Source organism: Heterodontus francisci, chromosome 2, assembly GCF_036365525.1.
Source record: "Heterodontus francisci isolate sHetFra1 chromosome 2, sHetFra1.hap1, whole genome shotgun sequence".
Lineage (NCBI taxonomy): Eukaryota > Metazoa > Chordata > Chondrichthyes > Heterodontiformes > Heterodontidae > Heterodontus > Heterodontus francisci.
The window spans coordinates 221,865,846-221,887,410 of NC_090372.1; the positions used below are offsets into that span (position 1 = coordinate 221,865,846).

Genomic DNA, 21,565 nt, shown 5'->3' on the forward strand with positions numbered 1-21,565 from the left:
AGGGTTTATACATGGTTATGGGGTGTATACATGGTTATGGTATATACATGGTTACGGGGTATATACATGGTTATGGTATATACATGGTTACGGGGTATATACATGGTTATGGGGTATATACATGGTTATGGTATATACATGGTTATGGTATATACATGGTTACGAGGTACATACATGGTTATGGGGTTTATACATGGTAATAGGGCATATACATGGTAATGGGGTATATACATGGTTATGGTCTATACATGGTTACGAGGTATATACATGGTTACGGGGTTTATACATGGTAATGGGGTATATACATGGTTATGGGGTATATACATGGTTACGGGGTGTATACGTGGTTATGGGGTATATACATGGTTACGGGGTATATACATGGTTATGGTGAATATACATGGTGATGGTATATACATGGTTACGGAGTATATACATGGTAATGGGGTATATACATGGTTATGGGGTATATACATGGTTATGGGGTATATACATGGTCATGGAGTATATACATGGTTATGGGGTATATACATGGTTATGGGGTATATACATGGTCATGGAGTATATACATGGTTATGGGGTATATACATGGTTACGGGGTATATACATGGTTACGGAGTATATACATAGTTATGGGGTATATACATGGTTATGGAGTATATACATGGTTATGGGGTGTATACATGGTTATGGGGTAGAAACATGGTTATGGTATATACATGGTTACGGGGTATATACATGGTTATGGTATATAGATGGTTACAGGGCATATACATGGTTATGGTATATACATGGTTATGGGGTATATACATGGTTATGGTATATACATGGTTATGGTATATACATGGTTATGGGGTATATACATGGTTATGGGGTATATACATGGTTACGGGGTATATACATGGTTATGGTATATAGATGGTTATGGGGTATATACATGGTGATGGTATATACATGGTTATGGGGTATATACATGGTTACGGGGTAATACATGTTTATGGGGCGTCTACATGGTTACGGGGTATATACATGGTTACGGGGTAGATACATGGTAATGGATTATATACATGGTAATGGAGTATATACATGGTTATGGGGTATATACATGGTTACGGGGTATATACATGGTTATGGTGAATATACATGGTTATGGTATATACATGGTTACGGGGTATATACATGGTTATGGTATATACATGGTTACGGGGTATATACATGGTCATGGAGTATATACATGGTTATGGGGTATATACATGTTTATGGGGTGTCTACATGGTTATGGGGTATATACATGGTTACGGGGTGTATACATGGTTATGGGGTATATACATGGTTATGGGGTATATACATGGTTACGGGGTATATACATGGTTATGGTATATACATGGTTATGGTATATACATGGTTACGGGGTATATACATGGTTACGGGGTATATACATGGTTATGGGGTATATACATGGTAATGGTAGATACATGATTATGGGGTATATACATGGCAATGGGGTTTATACATGGTAATGGGGTATATACATGGTTATGGGGTATATACATGGTTACGGGGTATATACATGGTTATGGTATACACATGGTTACGGGGTATATACATGGTTATGGTATATACATGGTTTCGGGGTATATACATGGTTATGGTATATACATGGCTTTGGGGTATATACATGGTTATGGGGTATATACATGTTTATTGGGTGCCTATATGGTTATGGGGTATATACATGCGTACGGGGTATATACATGGTTACGGGGTGTCTACATGGTTATGGGGTATATACATGGTTATGGGGTATATACATGGTTACGGGGTATATACATGGTTATGGTATATACATGGTTATGGGGTATATACATGGTTATGGGGTATATACATGTTTATGGGGTATATACATGGTTACGGGGTGTATACGTGGTTATGGGGTATATACATGGTTACGGGGTATATACATGGTTATGGTGAATATACATGGTTATGGTATATACATGGTTACTGGGTATATACATGGTCATGGAGTATATACATGGTTATGGGGTATATACATGTTTATGGGGTGTCTACATGGTTATGGGGTATATACATGCGTACGGGGTATATACATGGTTACGGGGTATATACATGGTAATGGGGTATATACATGGTTATGGGGTTTATACATGGTAATGGGGTATATACGTGGTTATGGGATACATACATGGTTATGGGGTATATACATGGTTCCGGGGTATATACATGGTAATGGAGTATATACATGGTTATGGGGTATATACATGGTTCTGAGGTGTATACATAGTAATGGGGTATATACATGTTTATGGGGTATATACATGGTTACGGGGTGTATACGTGGTTATGGGGTATATACATGGTTCCGGGGTATATACATGGTAATTGAGTATATACATGGTTATGGGGTATATACATGGTTCTGGGGTGTATACATGGTAATGGGGTGTATACATGTTTATGGGGTATATACATGGTTACGGGGTATATACGTGGTTATGGGATACATACATGGTTATGGGGTATATACATGGTTCTGGGGTGTATATATGGTAATGGGGTATATACATGTTTATGGGGTATATACATGGTTACGGGGATTATACATGTTTATGGGGTATATACATGGTTACGGGGTGTATACATGGTTATGGGGTATATACATGGTTCTGGGGTGTATACATGGTAATGGGGTATATACATGTTTATGGGGTATTTGCATGGTTATGGGGTATATACATGGTTATGGGGTGTATACATGGTTATGGGGTGTATACATGGTAATGGGGTATATACATGGTTATGGGGTTTATACGTGGTAATGGGGTATATACGTGGTAATGGGGTATATACATGGTTATGGGGTATATACATGGTTACGGGGTATATACATGGTAATGGGGTATATACATGGTTATGGGGTATATACATGGTTATGGTATATACATGGTTACGAGGTACATACATGCTTACGGGGTTTATACATGGTTACGGGGTTTATACATGGTAATGGGGTATATACATGGTTATGGTATATACATGGTTACTAGGTACATACATGGTTACGGGGTTTATACATGGTTACGAGGTACATACATGGTTACGGGGTTTATACATGGTTACGGGGTTTATACATGGTAATGGGGTATTTACATGGTAACGGGGTATATACATGGTTATGGGGTATATACATGGTCATGGTATATACATGGCTTTGGGGTATATACATGGTTATGGGGTATATACATGTTTATTGGGTGTCTATATGGTTATGGGGTATATACATGCGTACGGGGTATATACATGGTTACGGGGTGTATACATGGTTATGGGGTATATACATGGTTATGGGGTATATACATGGTTATGGGGTATATACATGGTTACGGGGTATATACATGGTTATGGTATATACATGGTTATGGGGTATATACATGGTTATGGGGTATATACATGTTTATGGGGTATATACATGGTTACGGGGTGTATACGTGGTTATGGGGTATATACATGGTTACGGGGTATATACATGGTTATGGTGAATATACATGGTTATGGTATATACATGGTTACGGGGTATATACATGGTTATGGTATATACATGGTTACGGGGTATATACATGGTCATGGAGTATATACATGGTTATGGGGTATATACATGTTTATGGGGTATATACATGGTTACGGGGTGTATACGTGGTTATGGGGTATATACATGGTTACGGGGTATATACATGGTTATGGTGAATATACATGGTTATGGTATATACATGGTTATGGGGTATATACATGGTCATGGAGTATATACATGGTTATGGGGTATATACATGTTTATGGGGTGTCTACATGGTTATGGGGTATATACATGCGTATGGGGTATATACATGGTTACGGGGTATATACATGGTAATGGGGTATATACATGGTTACGGGGTATATACATGGTAATGGGGTATATACATGGTTATGGGGTTTATACATGGTTATGGGGTATATACATGGTTCCGGGGTATATACATGGTAATGGAGTATATACATGGTTATGGGGTATATACATGGTTACGGGGTGTATACGTGGTTATGGGGTATATACATGGTTCCGGGGTATATACATGGTAATTGAGTATATACATGGTTATGGGGTATATACATGGTTCTGGGGTATATACATGGTTACGGGGTATATACGTGGTTATGGGATACATACATGGTTACGGGGTGTATACATGGTTATGGGGTATATACATGGTTCTGGGGTGTATACATGGTAATGGGGTATATACATGTTTATGGGGTATTTGCATGGTTATGGGGTATATACATGGTTATGGGGTATATACATGGTTACGGGGTATATACATGGTTATGGTATATACATGGTTATGGGGTATATACATGGTAATGGTAGATACATGATTATGGGGTATATACATGGCAATGGGGTTTATACATGGTAATGGGGTATATACATGGTTATGGGGTATATACATGGTTACGGGGTATATACATGGTTATGGTATACACATGGTTACGGGGTATATACATGGTTATGGTATATACATGGTTTCGGGGTATATACATGGTTATGGTATATACATGGCTTTGGGGTATATACATGGTTATGGGGTATATACATGTTTATTGGGTGTCTATATGGTTATGGGGTATATACATGCGTACGGGGTATATACATGGTTACGGGGTGTATACATGGTTATGGGGTATATACATGGTTATGGGGTATATACATGGTTACGGGGTATATACATGGTTATGGTATATACATGGTTATGGGGTATATACATGGTAATGGGGTATATACATGGTTATGGGGTATATACATGGTTATGCGGTATATACATGGTCATGGAGTATATACATGGTTATGGGGTATATTCATGGTTATGGGGTATATACATGGTCATGGAGTATATACATGGTTATGGGGTATATACATGGTTACGGGGTATATACATGGTTACGGAGTATATACATGGTTATGGGGTATATACATGGTGATGGGGTATATACATGGTTATGGGGTATATACATGGTTATGGGGTATATACATGGTTACGGGGTTTATACATGGTAATGGGGTATATACATGGTTACAGGGTTTATACATGGTTACGGGGCATATACATGGTTATGGTATATACATGGTTACGGGGTATATACATGGTTATGGGGTATATACATGGTTATGGGGTATATACATGTTTATGGGGTATATACATGGTTACGGGGTGTATACGTAGTTATGGGGTATATACATGGTTACGGGGTATATACATGGTTATGGTGAATATACATGGTGATGGTATATACATGGTTATGGGGTATATACATGGTAATGGGGTATATACATGGTTATGGGGTATATACATGGTTATGGGGTATATACATGGTTACGGGGTATATACATGGTTACGGAGTATATACATGGTTATGGGGTATATACATGGTTATGGGGTATATACATGGTTACGGGGTATATACATGGTTACGGAGTATATACGTGGTTATGGGGTATATACATGGTTATGGAGTATATACATGGTTACGGAGTATATACATGGTTATGGGGTATATACATGGTTATGGAGTATATACATGGTTATGGGGTATATACATGGTTATGGGGTATATACATGGTTACAGGGTTTATACATGGTTATGGGGTGTATACATGGTTATGGTATATACATGGTTACGGGGTATATACATGGTTATGGTATATACATGGTTACGGGGTATATACATGGTTATGGGGTATATACATGGTTATGGTATATACATGGTTATGGTATATACATGGTTACGAGGTACATACATGGTTATGGGGTTTATACATGGTAATAGGGCATATACATGGTAATGGGGTATATACATGGTTATGGTCTATACATGGTTACGAGGTATATACATGGTTACGGGGTTTATACATGGTAATGGGGTATATACATGGTTATGGGGTATATACATGGTTACGGGGTGTATACGTGGTTATGGGGTATATACATGGTTACGGGGTATATACATGGTTATGGTGAATATACATGGTGATGGTATATACATGGTTACGGAGTATACACATGGTAATGGGGTATATACATGGTTATGGGGTATATACATGGTTATGGGGTATATACATGGTCATGGAGTATATACATGGTTATGGGGTATATACATGGTTATGGGGTATATACATGGTCATGGAGTATATACATGGTTATGGGGTATATACATGGTTACGGGGTATATACATGGTTACGGAGTATATACATAGTTATGGGGTATATACATGGTTATGGAGTATATACATGGTTATGGGGTGTATACATGGTTATGGGGTAGAAACATGGTTATGGTATATACATGGTTACGGGGTATATACATGGTTATGGTATATAGATGGTTACAGGGCATATACATGGTTATGGTATATACATGGTTATGGGGTATATACATGGTTATGGTATATACATGGTTATGGTACATACATGGTTATGGGGTATATACATGGTTATGGGGTATATACATGGTTACGGGGTATATACATGGTTACGGGGTATATACATGGTTATGGTATATAGATGGTTATGGGGTATATACATGGTGATGGTATATACATGGTTATGGGGTATATACATGGTTACGGGGTAATACATGTTTATGGGGCGTCTACATGGTTACGGGGTATATACATGGTTACGGGGTAGATACATGGTAATGGATTATATACATGGTAATGGAGTATATACATGGTTATGGGGTATATACATGGTTACGGGGTATATACATGGTTATGGTGAATATACATGGTTATGGTATATACATGGTTACGGGGTATATACATGGTTATGGTATATACATGGTTACGGGGTATATACATGGTCATGGAGTATATACATGGTTATGGGGTATATACATGTTTATGGGGTGTCTACATGGTTATGGGGTATATACATGGTTACGGGGTGTATACATGGTTATGGGGTATATACATGGTTATGGGGTATATACATGGTTACGGGGTATATACATGGTTATGGTATATACATGGTTATGGTATATACATGGTTACGGGGTATATACATGGTTACGGGGTATATACATGGTTATGGGGTATATACATGGTAATGGTAGATACATGATTATGGGGTATATACATGGCAATGGGGTTTATACATGGTAATGGGGTATATACATGGTTATGGGGTATATACATGGTTACGGGGTATATACATGGTTATGGTATACACATGGTTACGGGGTATATACATGGTTATGGTATATACATGGTTTCGGGGTATATACATGGTTATGGTATATACATGGCTTTGGGGTATATACATGGTTATGGGGTATATACATGTTTATTGGGTGTCTATATGGTTATGGGGTATATACATGCGTACGGGGTATATACATGGTTACGGGGTGTCTACATGGTTATGGGGTATATACATGGTTATGGGGTATATACATGGTTACGGGGTATATACATGGTTATGGTATATACATGGTTATGGGGTATATACATGGTTATGGGGTTTATACATGTTTATGGGGTATATACATGGTTACGGGGTGTATACGTGGTTATGGGGTATATACATGGTTACGGGGTATATACATGGTTATGGTGAATATACATGGTTATGGTATATACATGGTTACTGGGTATATACATGGTCATGGAGTATATACATGGTTATGGGGTATATACATGTTTATGGGGTGTCTACATGGTTATGGGGTATATACATGCGTACGGGGTATATACATGGTTACGGGGTATATACATGGTAATGGGGTATATACATGGTTATGGGGTTTATACATGGTAATGGGGTATATACGTGGTTATGGGATACATACATGGTTATGGGGTATATACATGGTTCCGGGGTATATACATGGTAATGGAGTATATACATGGTTATGGGGTATATACATGGTTCTGGGGTGTATACATAGTAATGGGGTATATACATGTTTATGGGGTATATACATGGTTACGGGGTGTATACGTGGTTATGGGGTATATACATGGTTCCGGGGTATATACATGGTAATTGAGTATATACATGGTTATGGGGTATATACATGGTTCTGGGGTGTATACATGGTAATGGGGTGTATACATGTTTATGGGGTATATACATGGTTACGGGGTATATACGTGGTTATGGGATACATACATGGTTATGGGGTATATACATGGTTCTGGGGTGTATACATGGTAATGGGGTATATACATGTTTATGGGGTATATACATGGTTACGGGGATTATACATGTTTATGGGGTATATACATGGTTACGGGGTGTATACATGGTTATGGGGTATATACATGGTTCTGGGGTGTATACATGGTAATGGGGTATATACATGTTTATGGGGTATTTGCATGGTTATGGGGTATATACATGGTTATGGGGTGTATACATGGTTATGGGGTGTATACATGGTAATGGGGTATATACATGGTTATGGGGTTTATACGTGGTAATGGGGTATATACGTGGTAATGGGGTATATACATGGTTATGGGGTATATACATGGTTACGGGGTATATACATGGTAATGGGGTATATACATGGTTATGGGGTATATACATGGTTATGGTATATACATGGTTACGAGGTACATACATGCTTACGGGGTTTATACATGGTTACGGGGTTTATACATGGTAATGGGGTATATACATGGTTATGGTATATACATGGTTACTAGGTACATACATGGTTACGGGGTTTATACATGGTTACGAGGTACATACATGGTTACGGGGTTTATACATGGTTACGGGGTTTATACATGGTAATGGGGTATTTACATGGTAACGGGGTATATACATGGTTATGGGGTATATACATGGTCATGGTATATACATGGCTTTGGGGTATATACATGGTTATGGGGTATATACATGTTTATTGGGTGTCTATATGGTTACGGGGTGTATACATGGTTATGGGGTATATACATGGTTATGGGGTATATACATGGTTATGGGGTATATACATGGTTACGGGGTATATACATGGTTATGGTATATACATGGTTATGGGGTATATACATGGTTATGGGGTATATACATGTTTATGGGGTATATACATGGTTACGGGGTGTATACGTGGTTATGGGGTATATACATGGTTACGGGGTATATACATGGTTATGGTGAATATACATGGTTATGGTATATACATGGTTACGGGGTATATACATGGTTATGGTATATACATGGTTACGGGGTATATACATGGTCATGGAGTATATACATGGTTATGGGGTATATACATGTTTATGGGGTATATACATGGTTACGGGGTGTATACGTGGTTATGGGGTATATACATGGTTACGGGGTATATACATGGTTATGGTGAATATACATGGTTATGGTATATACATGGTTACGGGGTATATACATGGTCATGGAGTATATACATGGTTATGGGGTATATACATGTTTATGGGGTGTCTACATGGTTATGGGGTATATACATGCGTATGGGGTATATACATGGTTACGGGGTATATACATGGTAATGGGGTATATACATGGTTACGGGGTATATACATGGTAATGGGGTATATACATGGTTATGGGGTTTATACATGGTTATGGGGTATATACATGGTTCCGGGGTATATACATGGTAATGGAGTATATACATGGTTATGGGGTATATACATGGTTACGGGGTGTATACGTGGTTATGGGGTATATACATGGTTCCGGGGTATATACATGGTAATTGAGTATATACATGGTTATGGGGTATATACATGGTTCTGGGGTATATACATGGTTACGGGGTATATACGTGGTTATGGGATACATACATGGTTACGGGGTGTATACATGGTTATGGGGTATATACATGGTTCTGGGGTGTATACATGGTAATGGGGTATATACATGTTTATGGGGTATTTGCATGGTTATGGGGTATATACATGGTTATGGGGTGTATACATGGTAATGGGGTATATACATGGTTATGGGGTTTATACGTGGTAATGGGGTATATACGTGGTAATGGGGTATATACATGGTTATGGGGTATATACATGGTTACGGGGTATATACATGGTAATGGGGTATATACATGGTTATGGGGTATATACATGGTTATGGTATATACATGGTTACGAGGTACATACATGCTTACGGGGTTTATACATGGTTCCGGGGTTTATACATGGTAATGGGGTATATACATGGTTATGGTATATACATGGTTACGAGGTACATACATGGTTACGGGGTTTATACATGGTTATGAGGTACATACATGGTTACGGGGTTTATACATGGTTACGGGGTTTATACATGGTAATGGGGTATATACATGATAACGGGGTATATACATGGTTATGGGGTATATACATGGTCATGGAGTATATACATGGTTATGGGGTATATACATGATTACGGGGTATATACATGGTTACGGAGTATATACATGGTAATGGGGTATATACATGGTTATGGGGTATATACATGGTTACGGAGTTTATACATGGTTATGGGGTATATACATGGTTATGGGGTATATACATGGTTACGGAGTTTATACATGGTTATGGGGTACATACATGGTTATGGGGTATATACATGGTTACGGGGTATATACATGGTTATGGTGAATATACATGGTTATGGTATATACATGGTTACGGGGTATATACATGGTTATGGTATATACATGGTTACGGGGTATATACATGGTCATGGAGTATATACATGGTTATGGGGTATATACATGTTTATGGGGTGTCTACATGGTTATGGGGTATATACATGGTTACGGGGTGTATACATGGTTATGGGGTATATACATGGTTACGGGGTATATACATGGTTATGGTATATACATGGTTATGGTATATACATGGTTACGGGGTATATACATGGTTACGGGGTATATACATGGTTATGGGGTATATACATGGTAATGGTAGATACATGATTATGGGGTATATACATGGCAATGGGGTTTATACATGGTAATGGGGTATATACATGGTTATGGGGTATATACATGGTTACGGGGTATATACATGGTTATGGTATACACATGGTTACGGGGTATATACATGGTTATGGTATATACATGGTTTCGGGGTATATACATGGTTATGGTATATACATGGCTTTGGGGTATATACATGGTTATGGGGTATATACATGTTTATTGGGTGTCTATATGGTTATGGGGTATATACATGCGTACGGGGTATATACATGGTTACGGGGTGTCTACATGGTTATGGGGTATATACATGGTTATGGGGTATATACATGGTTACGGGGTATATACATGGTTATGGTATATACATGGTTATGGGGTATATACATGGTTATGGGGTATATACATGGTTATGGGGTATATACATGGTTATGGGGTATATACATGGTTACGGGGTATATACATGGTTATGGTATATACATGGTTATGGGGTATATACATGGTTATGGGGTATATACATGTTTATGGGGTATATACATGGTTACGGGGTGTATACGTGGTTATGGGGTATATACATGGTTACGGGGTATATACATGGTTATGGTGAATATACATGGTTATGGTATATACATGGTTACTGGGTATATACATGGTCATGGAGTATATACATGGTTATGGGGTATATACATGTTTATGGGGTGTCTACATGGTTATGGGGTATATACATGCGTACGGGGTATATACATGGTTACGGGGTATATACATGGTAATGGGGTATATACTTGGTTATGGGGTTTATACATGGTAATGGGGTATATACGTGGTTATGGGATACATACATGGTTATGGGGTATATACATGGTTCCGGGGTATATACATGGTAATGGAGTATATACATGGTTATGGGGTATATACATGGTTCTGGGGTGTATACATAGTAATGGGGTATATACATGTTTATGGGGTATATACATGGTTACGGGGTGTATACGTGGTTATGGGGTATATACATGGTTCCGGGGTATATACATGGTAATTGAGTATATACATGGTTATGGGGTATATACATGGTTCTGGGGTGTATACATGGTAATGGGGTGTATACATGTTTATGGGGTATATACATGGTTACGGGGTATATACGTGGTTATGGGATACATACATGGTTATGGGGTATATACATGGTTCTGGGGTGTATACATGGTAATGGGGTATATACATGTTTATGGGGTATATACATGGTTACGGGGATTATACATGTTTATGGGGTATATACATGGTTACGGGGTGTATACATGGTTATGGGGTATATACATGGTTCTGGGGTGTATACATGGTAATGGGGTATATACATGTTTATGGGGTATTTGCATGGTTATGGGGTATATACATGGTTATGGGGTGTATACATGGTTATGGGGTGTATACATGGTAATGGGGTATATACATGGTTATGGGGTTTATACGTGGTAATGGGGTATATACGTGGTAATGGGGTATATACATGGTTATGGGGTATATACATGGTTACGGGGTATATACATGGTAATGGGGTATATACATGGTTATGGGGTATATACATGGTTATGGTATATACATGGTTACGAGGTACATACATGCTTACGGGGTTTATACATGGTTACGGGGTTTATACATGGTAATGAGTATATACATGGTTATGGTATATACATGGTTACTAGGTACATACATGGTTACGGGGTTTATACATGGTTACGAGGTACATACATGGTTACGGGGTTTATACATGGTTACGGGGTTTATACATGGTAATGGGGTATTTACATGGTAACGGGGTATATACATGGTTATGGGGTATATACATGGTCATGGTATATACATGGCTTTGGGGTATATACATGGTTATGGGGTATATACATGTTTATTGGGTGTCTATATGGTTATGGGGTATATACATGCGTACGGGGTATATACATGGTTACGGGGTGTATACATGGTTATGGGGTATATACATGGTTATGGGGTATATACATGGTTATGGGGTATATACATGGTTACGGGGTATATACATGGTTATGGTATATACATGGTTATGGGGTATATACATGGTTATGGGGTATATACATGTTTATGGGGTATATACATGGTTACGGGGTGTATACGTGGTTATGGGGTATATACATGGTTACGGGGTATATACATGGTTATGGTGAATATACATGGTTATGGTATATACATGGTTACGGGGTATATACATGGTTATGGTATATACATGGTTACGGGGTATATACATGGTCATGGAGTATATACATGGTTATGGGGTATATACATGTTTATGGGGTATATACATGGTTACGGGGTGTATACGTGGTTATGGGGTATATACATGGTTACGGGGTATATACATGGTTATGGTGAATATACATGGTTATGGTATATACATGGTTACGGGGTATATACATGGTCATGGAGTATATACATGGTTATGGGGTATATACATGTTTATGGGGTGTCTACATGGTTATGGGGTATATACATGCGTATGGGGTATATACATGGTTACGGGGTATATACATGGTAATGGGGTATATACATGGTTACGGGGTATATACATGGTAATGGGGTATATACATGGTTATGGGGTTTATACATGGTTATGGGGTATATACATGGTTCCGGGGTATATACATGGTAATGGAGTATATACATGGTTATGGGGTATATACATGGTTACGGGGTGTATACGTGGTTATGGGGTATATACATGGTTCCGGGGTATATACATGGTAATTGAGTATATACATGGTTATGGGGTATATACATGGTTCTGGGGTATATACATGGTTACGGGGTATATACGTGGTTATGGGATACATACATGGTTACGGGGTGTATACATGGTTATGGGGTATATACATGGTTCTGGGGTGTATACATGGTAATGGGGTATATACATGTTTATGGGGTATTTGCATGGTTATGGGGTATATACATGGTTATGGGGTGTATACATGGTAATGGGGTATATACATGGTTATGGGGTTTATACGTGGTAATGGGGTATATACGTGGTAATGGGGTATATACATGGTTATGGGGTATATACATGGTTACGGGGTATATACATGGTAATGGGGTATATACATGGTTATGGGGTATATACATGGTTATGGTATATACATGGTTACGAGGTACATACATGCTTACGGGGTTTATACATGGTTCCGGGGTTTATACATGGTAATGGGGTATATACATGGTTATGGTATATACATGGTTACGAGGTACATACATGGTTACGGGGTTTATACATGGTTATGAGGTACATACATGGTTACGGGGTTTATACATGGTTACGGGGTTTATACATGGTAATGGGGTATATACATGATAACGGGGTATATACATGGTTATGGGGTATATACATGGTCATGGAGTATATACATGGTTATGGGGTATATACATGATTACGGGGTATATACATGGTTACGGAGTATATACATGGTAATGGGGTATATACATGGTTATGGGGTATATACATGGTTACGGAGTTTATACATGGTTATGGGGTATATACATGGTTATGGGGTATATACATGGTTACGGAGTTTATACATGGTTATGGGGTACATACATGGTTATGGGGTATATACATGGTTACGGGGTATATACATGTTTATGGGGTGTCTACATGGTTATGGGGTATATACATGTTTATGGGGTGTCTACAATGTTATGGAGTATATACATGGTTATGGGGTATATACATGGTTGCGGGGTATATACATGGTTTTGGGGTATATACATGGTTATGTTATATACATGGTTACGGGGTATATACATGGTTATGGGGTGTCTACATGGTTATGGAGTATATACATGATTATGGGGTGTCTACATGGTTATGGGGTATATACATGGTTACGGGGTATATACATGGTTATGGTATATACATGGTTATGGGGTATATACATGGTTATGGGGTATATACATGTTTATGGGGTATATACATGGTTACGGGGTGTATACGTGGTTATGGGGTATATACATGGTTACGGGGTATATACATGGTTATGGTGAATATACATGGTTATGGTATATACATGGTTACGGGGTATATACATGGTTATGGTATATACATGGTTACGGGGTATATACATGGTCATGGAGTATATACATGGTTATGGGGTATATACATGTTTATGGGGTATATACATGGTTACGGGGTGTATACGTGGTTATGGGGTATATACATGGTTACGGGGTATATACATGGTTATGGTGAATATACATGGTTATGGTATATACATGGTTACGGGGTATATACATGGTCATGGAGTATATACATGGTTATGGGGTGTCTACATGGTTATGGGGTATATACATGCGTACGGGGTATATACATGGTTACGGGGTATATACATGGTAATGGGGTATATACATGGTTATGGGGTTTATACATGGTAATGGGGTATATACGTGGTTATGGGATACATACATGGTTATGGGGTATATACATGGTTCCGGGGTATATACATGGTAATGGAGTATATACATGGTTATGGGGTATATACATGGTTCTGGGGTGTATACATGGTAATGGGGTATATACATGTTTATGGGGTATATACATGGTTACGGGGTGGATACGTGGTTATGGGGTATATACATGGTTCCGGGGTATATACATGGTAATTGAGTATATACATGGTTATGGGGTATATACATGGTTCTGGGGTGTATACATGGTAATGGGGTATATACATGTTTATGGGGTATATACATGGTTACGGGGTATATACGTGGTTATGGGATACATACATGGTTATGGGGTATATACATGGTTCTGGGGTGTATACATGGTAATGGGGTATATACATGTTTATGGGGTATATACATGGTTACGGGGTGTATACATGTTTATGGGGTATATACATGGTTACGGGGTGTATACATGGTTCTGGGGTGTATACATGGTAATGGGGTATATACATGTTTATGGGGTATTTGCATGGTTATGGGGTATATACATGGTTATGGGGTATATACATGGTTATGGGGTGTATACATGGTAATGGGGTATATACATGGTTATGGGGTTTATACGTGGTAATGGGGTATATACGTGGTAATGGGGTATATACATGGTTACGGGGTATATACATGGTAATGGGGTATATACATGGTTATGGGGTATATACATGGTTATGGTATATACATGGTTACGAGGTACATACATGCTTACGGGGTTTATACATGGTTACGGGGTTTATACATGGTAATGGGGTATATACATGGTTATGGTATATACATGGTTACGAGGTACATACATGGTTACGGGGTTTATACATGGTTACGAGGTACATACATGGTTACGGGGTTTATACATGGTTACGGGGTTTATACATGGTAATGGGGTATATACATGGTAATGGGGTATATACATGGTTATGGGGTATATACATGGTTACGGAGTTTATACATGGTTATGGGGTATATACATGGTTATGGGGTATATACATGGTTATGGAGTTTATACATGGTTATGGGGTACATACATGGTTATGGGGTATATACATGGTTACGGGGTATATACATGTTTATGGGGTGTCTACATGGTTATGGGGTATATACATGTTTATGGGGTGTCTACAATGTTATGGAGTATATACATGGTTATGGAGTATATACATGGTTGCGGGGTATATACATGGTTTTGGGGTATTTACATGGTTATGTTATATACATGGTTACGGGGTATATACATGGTTATGGGGTGTCTACATGGTTATGGGGTATATACATGATTATGGGGTGTCTACATGGTTATGGGGTATATACATGGTTACGAAGTTTATACATGGTAATGGGGTATATACATGGTCATGGAGTATATACATGATTATGGGGTGTCTACATGGTTATGGGGTATATACATGGTTATGGGGTATATACATGGTTATGGGGTATATACATGGTTACAGGGTGTATACATGGTTATGGTATATAGATGGTTACAGGGTATATACATGGTTATGGTATTTACATGGTTACGGGGTATACACATAGTTACGGGGTATATACATGTTTATGGTATATACATGGTTACGGGGTATTTACATGGTTATGGGGTATATACATGGTTACAGGGTATATACATGGTTATGGTATATACATGGTTTCGGGGTATATACATGGTTATGGGGTATATACATGGTAATGGGGTAAATACATGGTTATGGGGTATATACATGGTTATGGTATATACATGGTTTCGGGGTATATACATGGTTATGGGGTATATACATGGTAATGGGGTAAATACATGGTTACGGGGTATTTACATGGTTATGGGGTATCTTCATGGTTATGGTATATACATGGTAATGGGGTATCTACGTGGTGATGGGGTATATACATGGTTATGGGGTATATACATGGTAATGGGGTATATACATGGTTATGGGGTATATACATGGTAATGGGGTATATACATGGTTATGGGGTATATACATGGTTACGGGGTATAAACATGGTTATAGGGTATATACATAGTTACGGGGTATATACATGGTTATGGGGTATATACATGGTTATGGGGTATATACATGGTAATGGGGTATATACATGGTTACGGGGTATATACATGGTTACGGGGTATAAACATGGTTATAGGGTATATACATAGTTACGGGGTATATACATGGTTATGGGGTATATACATGGTTATGGGGTATATACATGGTAATGGGGTATATACATGGTTACGGGGTATATACATGGTTATGGTATTAACATGGTTATGGGGTATATACATGGTTATTGGGTATATACATGGTTATGGGGTATATACATGGTTATGGGGCATATACATGGTTATGGGGCATATACATGGTAATGCGGTATATACATGGTTATGGGGTATATACATGGTTATGGCGCATATACATCGTTACAGGGTATATACATGGTTATGGTATTAACATGGTTACGGGGTATATACATGGTTATTGGGTATATACATGGTTATGGGGCATATACATGGTTATGGGGCATATACATGGTAATGGGGTATAAACATGGTTATGGTATATACATGGTTACGGGGTATATACATGGTTATGGGGTATATACATGGTTATGGGGCATATACATGGTTACGGGGTATATACATGGTTATGGTATATACATGGTTATGGGGTATATACATGGTTACGGGGTATATACATGGTTACGGGGTATATTCATGGCTATGGGGTATATACATGGTAATGGGTTTTATACATGGTAATGGGGTATATACATGGTAATGGGGTATATACATGGTTACGGGGTATATACATGGTTATGGTATATACATGGTTACGGGGTATATACATGGTTATGGTATATACATGGTTTCGGGGTATATACATGGTTCTGCTATATACATGGTTACGGGGTATATACATGGTAATGGGGTATATACCTGTTTATGGTATATACATGGTTACGGGGTATATACATGGTTATGGGGTATATACATGGTTACGGGGTATATACATGGTTACGGGGTATGTACATGGTTACGGGGTATATACATGGTTACGGTGTATATACATGGTTACGGGGTATGTACATGGTTACGGGGTATGTACATGGTTACGGGGTATGTACATGGTTACGGGGTATGTGCATGGTTACGGGGTATGTACATGGTTACGGTGTATATACATGGTTACGGGGTATATACATGGTTACGGGGTATGTACATGGTTACGGGGTATATACAGGGTTACGGGGTATATACATGGTTACGGGGTATGTACATGGTTACGGGGTATGTACATGGTTACGGGGTATGTACATGGTTACGGTGTATATACAGGGTTACGGGGTATATACATGGTTACGGGGTATGTACATGGTTACGGGGTATGTACATGGTTACGGTGTATATACAGGGTTACGGGGTATATACATGGTTACGGGGTATGTACATGGTTACGGGGTATGTACATGGTTACGGGGTATGTACATGGTTACGGGGTATATACATGGTTACGGTGTATATACATGGTTACGGGGTATGTACATGGTTACGGGGTATGTACATGGTTACGGGGTATGTACATGGTTACGGTGTATATACATGGTTACGGTGTATATACATGGTTACGGGGTATGTACATGGTTACGGTGTATATACATGGTTACGGGGTATATACATGGTTACGGGGTATGTACATGGTTACGGGGTATATACATGGTTATGGGGTACATACATGGTTACGGGGTATATACATGGTTACGGGGTATATACATTTTTACAGGGTATATACATGGTTACGGGATATATACATGGTTACGGGGTATGTACATGGTTACGGGGTATATACATGGTTATGGGGTACATACATGGTTACGGGGTATATACATGGTTATGGGGTATATACATTTTTACAGGGTATATACATGGTTACGGGATATATACATGGTTACGGGGTATATACATGGTTACGGGGTATATACATTTTTACAGGGTATATACATGGTTACGGGATATATACATGGTTACAGGGTATATACATGGTTACGGGATATATACATGGTTACGGGGTATATACATGGTTACGGGGTATATACATTTTTACAGGGTATATACATGGTTACGGGATATATACATGGTTACAGGGTATATACATGGTTACGGGGTATATACATGGTTATGGGGTATATACATTTTTACAGGGTATATACATGGTTACGGGATATATACATGGTTACGGGGTATATACATGGTTACGGGGTATATACATTTTTACAGGGTATATACATGGTTACGGGATATATACATGGTTACAGGGTATATACATGGTTACGGGGTATATACATTTTTACAGGGTATATACATGGTTACGGGATATATACATGGTTACGGGGTATGTACATGGTTACGGGGTATATACATGGTTATGGGGTATATACATTTTTACAGGGTATATACATGGTTACGGGATATATACATGGTTACGGGGTATATACATGGTTACGGGGTATATACATTTTTACAGGGTATATACATGGTTACGGGATATATACATGGTTACGGGGTATATACATTTTTACAGGGTATATACATGGTTACGGGGTATGTACATGGTTACGGGGTATATACATTTTTACAGGGTATATACATGGTTACGGGGTATATACATGGTTACGGGGTATATACATTTTTACAGGGTATATACATGGTTAGACTGAGGCTGAGTGTGTGTTCGAGCTGCGCAGTTTTGTTTCAGAGGAAGTGACTGAAAGAATGTGTTTTTTCTTTGGAAAACGAAAGTGAAAGCAAAGAAAAAAAGCTATTGGAAAATGGAAAATGCTGAAAAAGAGCAGCAGGACATTGGAATATTGGAAATTCGGATCATTCATCACAACTCAATCCCCCTTCTGTCCTTCAAGCACAAAAGCAAATCACATTTATAAACACGGCTTTTCTTGTAAAGGAGCAGCTGAGAGGTTCCACACTGTAAACGAAGTGAGGTGGAGCTGGGAGGGAGATAGTAAGCTGGGGGGAGAGGAGGAAATGACTGGGGTGGAGGTGGGGGGGGGGGGTTGTACAGAGGTTGGGGAATGACTTGGGAGGGGGATGTTACAGAAGGTGGGGAATTCGGAAGCTCAGTGTGGAGAGTGAGCAGCTCCAGATCTGGCAGGGTTAATTGCAGCAGCTTTGCAGCCTCTCTCACTCTCTCTCCCACCCAGTCTCTCACAATCTCTCTCTCTCTCTCACTCTCTCTCCCACCCAATCTCTCTCTCTCTCTCTCTCTCTCCCCCACCCAGTCTCTCTCTCTCTCTCTCACTCTCTCTCCCACCCAGTCTCTCTCTCTCTCTCTCCCACCCAGTCTCTCACAATCTCTCTCTCTCTCTCTCTCTCACTCTCTCGCTGCCTTTAGCAATGTTACTGTGTACTCACAGTGAATACGGTGAGAATCACTCATTGCCTCGCCTGGACCCGCAACTCCACTCAGATCTGCTCCTACTCCAACACTCCTCCACCCCTGTTCCTCCTCCCAGCTGTGGCACTGAGTGTCTGCTCAGGATGATATCTCAGCTCCTCCTACATTGGCAGCCGAGTCTCCAATCAGGCACAGCAAGATCCCAGCTCGGCTAGGAAAAGCAGAGAAACTTTCATCTTTCCTCTGTGTAGTGACCAGATCAATTAGACACTGATCACATCAGTAGTCAGTAAGATGGAGACTCACTCCTGTCATTGGAAATGTTTCCCCTGTTGAACTTTGCACTCTGGCTCTGCTCTTCTCACAGCTCAGATAGTGCGGAACCGGGAGCTCCTGGGCAACTCCATCACTCAGAGCAGCCTTTCGTCTGGTCTGTACCTCACATCTCTGTCCCTCGTCCCCCTTCTTTCCCTCACCTTCCTGTCCCTCACTTTGCTGTCCTTCACCTTTCTGCCCCTCACCATTCCATCCCTCACCTCTCCATCCCTCACCTCTCTGTCCCTCACCACTCTGTCCCTTGATCCCCTTTTGTCTCCCACCTTTCAGTCCCTCAACCCCGTTCAGTCCCT

At 39.2% G+C, this 21,565-nt stretch overlaps 1 protein-coding gene across 4 annotated transcripts in view; it reads right to left on the reverse strand.

Moving 5' to 3' along the window:
- The window catches only part of LOC137351620 (tonsoku-like protein), a 321,657-nt gene extending 300,544 nt beyond the window's left edge, over positions 1-21,113 (reverse strand). For all 4 annotated transcript variants that reach the window (XM_068016251.1, XM_068016241.1, XM_068016243.1 and 1 more), the window contains exon 1: positions 20,954-21,113. In XM_068016251.1, the coding sequence (XP_067872352.1) occupies positions 20,954-20,978 (25 nt within the window). In that variant the 5' untranslated portion in view covers positions 20,979-21,113. The remainder of the gene's footprint in view (positions 1-20,953) is intronic.
- Between the last annotated feature and the right edge of the window lie 452 nt (positions 21,114-21,565).